The following is a 6,000-nucleotide window of genomic DNA, read 5'->3' as shown; positions in this document are numbered from 1 at the left end:
ACCAGAATGGGTTACTTCAAGGTTTCGGTGCTCGCGCATGCGAAGAAGCGCTAAATCACGCTTCGCACATGCGCAGAAGTACTGAATCGTGACCCACGCATGGATCACGTTCGCAACCCGAGTATCTGCTGTAATGATAATAATAATGCGTACGCTCTCCTACCGAGCGGTCTTTTCCTAACAATTTATGCTTCATTGAGCATTCCTTGGAGGTTTCTTCAATTTGAATGCTTGATTTCGGAACCTAGGAAACTGCCTTAAACCATACCATTAATCTGTCTGTCTTGACATGGTCTACACTGATTGGCATGAGCTCTGCAGGATTTGAGGCAGGGTTCTCTCCCAGCCCGGCCATCAGAGATTTAACTTGGGGCCTCCTGCATGCAAAGCAGAACCTCTGCCACCGAGCTACAGCCCTTCCTTGTCTTCCACCTATCCCTCCTTGCCTGTTAGTTCTCTTTCATCCCCAGCTCCATTAGATTCCCTTCTGGACAATGGCATGTAATCAGAGAAGATCCTGGAGAAGGCAAGGGATGCCGGTGGATGCTGGTGGAGATGGCTATTGTTTTTGAGCATCATGGGCAGACACTTTTTAATTATAATGCATACCATGCAAGACAAGATTTTGTATATTTTAATTTATTATTCTTATTTTTTTTGGCTTGGGCTTCTGCTCAGTTCATTCAATTATATATATATATATACACACACACTCACACACTCACACATCATTGTTATACAGTGTCCTCCATACTGAGGTTCCATTTTCTTACATTCTCCTCCTGGCAATAGTGTTTTGAGGCTACTGAACACCTTTATGCAGCCTGCCCAACCAGACCTTGAAGTCTGAAGGCAAGGCCAATGGACACAATCCTCAGAAGTCCTGGCTGGTTTGGGGGGCAGTGGCAGAGAGAGGTTCTCCTATTGCAAAGCAGACAGGATGGTGGTGTCTTTGGTGAGAAATGTATCCATCAGAGCTACACACGAGCAAGTCAATGCATTTGACTGTTAGGCTCGGCTAATCACTGTGATGAATGCACTGGAGACCACAAGTGTTATTTGGGACATTTTCCCTAACTGCTGTTGTTTCTAGCACAGTGCAAAGGTTGCAGTTGAAATGAACTCTTCTTCATCAGTCTCCCAGAGTCTGAATGCCACCTTGGTCATGAATGAGACAACCTTCAACCAATACAGTGGTTTCAACCCAGCTGACAAATGTATGTAGGCATGACACCCATAACACGGCGTGCTTTGTTGTCCAGGCAGAACACATGGTGTCTTCACGGTCCCCAGGAGGACCATGCTAATCATGCACCCAGTCCTTGGGAGAGTTAGCAGTGAAGGATCTTCATAAAGGCCTTCCGGAACTCAATATTGAAGGTGGTGTAGATAATGGGGTTGACAGCACTGTTGACATAGCCAAGCCACGTGAAGGCATTGTACAGGGCCGGGGGGATGCCACAGTTGCAGTGCATGTTCAGGATGTGGGTGATGAAGAATGGGAGCCAACAGATGATGAAGACGCCTGCAGGAGGACAAATGAAAGGAGCCAGGTTAGCATTGCAGCAGCCAGCCAGTACTTTTTCACAACAGAATACAGTTAACTTATGCAATGTGCTACCACTAGATGTGGGGAATGTCAGAGAAGCAAATGATATTCCTTGCCATTTGCAGCACGATATGCAGTCATACCTTGGTTTTCAAACAGATTAGTTCTCAAACGTTTTGGCTCCCAAAGATCGCAAACCCTGGAAGTGACTGTTCCGGTTTGTGAACTAATTTTGGAAGCTGAATGTCTGGCGGGCCTTCTGTGGCTTCTGACTGGCTGCAGGTGCTTCCTGCAGCCAATCAGAACCTGCGCTTTGGTTTTCGAACGTTTTGGAAGTCGAATGGACTTTCAGAATTGATTCCATTTGACTTCCAAGGTACGACAGTACAGTTGTTTTTCCCTGCAGAAGGTGTGTTTTGAGCCCCACAATCAAGAGGCTTTCTTTTGTCAAAGACCTTTCCAAAGTACCTCTGCCCTTTTTCAATTTCTACTGCATCTTTGGTGTTAGATTTCCCTGTTTGTTCTGGCAGCTGCAGTTGTTATAATTTAATTCCTCACATGGTAATGCAGGGATGGGTAACCTGTGGCCCTTCAGATATGGTTGGACTCTAAACTCTTATCATCTCTGATGATTGACCATGTTGGCTGCAGCTGATGGGAATTGTCGTCCAACAACATGTATTGTGTTGGTATCAGCCTAGGCCAACCTGGTGCTCTCTGGATGTTGTTGAACTGAAACTCTCATCAGCTCTAGCTGGATTTGATGGGAATTGTTGTTCAGCAAATTTCCACAAGAAATTCTGTAGGGAAACTTGCCGTTTAGGCGTGCTGACACAAGGCCACGGGCTGCCCTTATCAGGAAGACCATACACCAATGTGCACAATGCCTACTGGGGTACTGCCCTAATCAGGAAGAACATACACCACACCTACTAGGCGCAGTAAACATCGCATACACACAGGCCTGTTGATTTACGTAGACATAGCATGTTAAACCACGTAAGCAAAAATAAGTCCACCCTACCCATATATGGCACTTCCATATCCTGGCTGATGCAATAATGTAGTCCAAATATGGTGAAATGTTCCTGTATGCTTTTGTGTTGCTGCCCCATAAATAAAGGCTCCTGAAGCCCTAAATTCATCAGACTCTTTCAACCCACACTGATGTGAGACTGATCATTTTCGCACATGACGAGCTGGATCTCGTCAAAATTCCTGCGGCATTTGCCCTTCTCTTTTATGATTCCTAGTAAGCAGCTGCCTCAGACAGTGGAGGAACCATTGATCGCCTTATATTCAATGGAGGGTATCATGTTAACAGAGGCTGCTGCAGAAATTATTATCATTCATAACGATTGATATAAATACATAGAACAAATGCATCACAAGCCTCCAATTTGCTATCAAACTCAGTGGAAGATGGTTCTTGGATGGATGGAGAACTTCTGTAAACTAGAGGTGGAAGTGACATGGAACCCTTACCAAGCACTATGGCCAGCATCTGTGTGGCTTTCTTTTCCTTCTGCTGTGAAAACTTCCTCCTGCTCATCGTCTTGAGGGAGGTCCTCGTCTTGCCATTGGGCATTGTTTGGATCTCAAATATCTTGGCTGCTTTGGGGTTATCCATAGTATGCCCGTTCTTCTCTACTTTTGGTGGGCCGTCCGTGGGCGACCGCAGAGTGGAATTGGCACAGAGGTTGGAAGCAGCTGGCATGGCCACTTCGTCGTTACTTGGCACAGGTGGCTTGTGTTTGGTTTTCTCTGCAGGGCTGGTGCTGGTTGCCATCTCCATCTCTTCCATGTGATTTACTGCATCCTGGACAAAGATCAGATTTCCCCCCATTTTAAATTATTTTTTTTACAAAAAGGATTTAAGAAAACCTACCTAAATTACATCGTTCAAAGAGTGACTCAAGGGGGAGGGGGAGGGTGTAGGTTGCAGTTTTAAGCTCTGGTTGGCAGCAGCAGGGTTTGACGGAGCCAGCATTGTATCTGTAGCTCTGGTGCTCATGCCATCCAAGACCAAACATTAAGAAGGGGGAAAGTGCATTTTGACCCTGTTCAACACATTCATCTTTTTAATACCAGATTTTAACAATTGCATTTGTAATCCAATTCATGGGTTCCATATACCATTGATATGCTGCTATTATTATTATTATTATTATTATTATTATTATTATTATTATTATTCACTACATTTATATATCACCTTTCTTCCAGCATAAAGGGTTCTCTACCCTCTGTTTCATCCTCACAACAACCCTGTGAGGTAGGTTAGACACAGAGACAATGACTGGCCCAAAGACACTCAGTGATCTTCGTGGCTGAGTGGGGATTTGAATCCTGTTCTCCCAGACACTCAACACCCAAGTGGCTCTGATTTAATGCACAATCTATCTCTAAGATGATACATTTTCATTCTGGAATATGAAAATATGTTATCTGTTCATGCCAAATGAACTGATGTATTAATTGTTCAAACAGTTATGTGGATAGATAGCCTCCTTTGAAAGAGGTTGGGGCGAGCTGTGAAGGGATGGGCAAAAGGATGGGTGAGGTGTAAAGGGAAGGGAGTTTGGTCAGGTGCAGAGGGAGGAGCAGCTGGCCAGGTGTGTGGGGAGAGGGTTGGCAAAGGGGCTGGCGAGCGGGTCGAGCAGGAGCTGTAGCCTCGTGTCATTTATACTTGTTACTTGCTCTTCTTAGAAAGTAACATACATTAAGGCCATGTCAGAAAAGCCAATAAAAATCTGAAAACACAGCCACGTAAATATATGGCAGGACTTACAGATCCTACCCCACTGAAAGAGGCCACATTGCTACCCCAAATTAAGGGCCAAAATGCTGGTAAAGAAAAAAAGTATTTGCCTGGCACCTAAAAGGAGATAAAGATGGCACCAGGCATGCCTCCTCGGAGAGAGCATTCCACAAGTTGGGGGCCACCACTGAAAAGACATGAACTCTTCTTGCCACTCTCTGAACAGGGACAGGGCACACAAAGAAATGCCTCGGATGATGGATGTGGGGTTCAGGTCAATTAATGTTAGCAGTGCTGGTCCTTGAGATACTGGGGTCCTGAGCTGTATAATGCTATACAGGTAACCTGTAGCAACATTATTAGGCATTTCCCCATTTTAAATCAGGTTCAGGGCCGGCACCAAAGGGTGGCATAGTTGGGCATCTGCCAGGGCCAAACATTACACCAGTGAGCCCCACTGACAAGAGCGCTCCCCGAATTTGCTCCTCCTTTTCAGCACTGCAGCCCACTAACTTGTTCATCCACCAGTTACTTTGGCACAGGCTGTGGTGGTGATGAGGAGGAGCAGGAGACGTCCTTGCCCACATGCTCAGAAGTACGTGTGATGAGGAAGAGGAGCACAGCAGCAGCTTATGGTGGCGAGGAGGCAGCCTCACCGGGGAAATGGACTCTGGGAGAGTGTCTTGCCCTCTGTACAAAACCTGGAGCCTGCATGGAGTGGACTTGCTGAAATGGAGAAAGCTTGGGAGAAATCCCAGGATGGACTTTCTCTGGGGAGGAAACTGAGGCTTCCTGAGCTGAGCAAGTGCTCAGAGGAATCCTCTCTAAGTGTACGTCTGTTTCCCTGGAGCTGAGTTCCTGGCTCCAGCTGGAGGGACTCTAGGAAATGAAAGAGATCCTGCAAGCCTGAAGCCTGCTGCTGCTTGTAGTACAACTCACCACTTTCCGTTTGTGAAGCTGGAAGCTCCCATTGGTCTTCATGATGAGTGTGCAGAGCCTGACGTCTTCTAGATGAGTGCATTTGCTCTACGGGTGGGGAGGGAGGGAGTGCAAGGAGGGGGGGGAAGCAAGGAAGGACAAACAGGGAGTGTAAGAAGAGATAAGTCTGGCCTGTGAGCTAGAGAGAAGGATTTGGAGTTCCAAAGGGGGAGAGGGAGATGGAGGATATAGATGTGAGGGCCACGACTGTGTGTGTCTCCCTTGGCAAAGTCTACAGCTCATCCTGGGTGAAGCAGGTGGGTGAAAAACTAAGTAAGAGATGTATTTCAAAAAGTTTTCTATATTACCTCTATAGCCTTTCCTTACAGGGGAATTGCTCCGATCAAAATTATCAAGGGGCTGGAGCAACTCCTGTTTAGAGAAAGGGTAAGGGGTGGTGGTGGTGGTGGGCAGGGCTGGCCCACCCTTGCAGCAAGGTGAGGTAACTGCCTCAGGTGGGCAGCAGATTACAATGTAGATCTTTATTCCACCTTGTTCCTGATGAAGATCTTCATTTTCACTTCTTCTTCCCTGGAGTGGAGGAGGATGCCATTTTGTGGTTCACCTCAGGTGCCAAAATGTCTTGGGCCAGTTCTGGTGGTGGGAAATGATAGAGTAGTACACAAGTGTGCGTGGTGTGGAGAGGTGTTTTTTCTTCCTTTCTCATAATACTAGAACTCAGAGTCACCCAATGAAGCTGAATGTTGAAAAA

General features: G+C 46.3%; 1 protein-coding gene across 2 annotated transcripts in view; it reads right to left on the bottom strand.

The window, feature by feature from the left end:
* Positions 1-618: 618 nt before the first annotated feature.
* Positions 619-6,000, bottom strand: part of DRD2 (dopamine receptor D2) — a 71,580-nt gene continuing 66,198 nt past the window's right edge. The window contains exons 6-8 of one of the 2 annotated variants that reach the window (XM_033172395.1): positions 5,250-5,336; positions 3,035-3,368; positions 619-1,525 (exon numbers count right to left, since the gene is read on the bottom strand). In XM_033172395.1, the coding sequence (XP_033028286.1) occupies positions 1,332-1,525; positions 3,035-3,368; positions 5,250-5,336 (615 nt within the window). In that variant the 3' untranslated portion in view covers positions 619-1,331. The remainder of the gene's footprint in view (positions 1,526-3,034; positions 3,369-5,249; positions 5,337-6,000) is intronic. The other variant, XM_033172396.1, reaches the window with a different exon arrangement.

This window comes from Lacerta agilis, chromosome 15 (genome assembly GCF_009819535.1).
Source record: "Lacerta agilis isolate rLacAgi1 chromosome 15, rLacAgi1.pri, whole genome shotgun sequence".
Lineage (NCBI taxonomy): Eukaryota > Metazoa > Chordata > Lepidosauria > Squamata > Lacertidae > Lacerta > Lacerta agilis.
The sequence above is the reverse complement of the archived record's forward strand: the minus strand, read 5'-3'. Positions and strand labels throughout refer to the sequence as shown.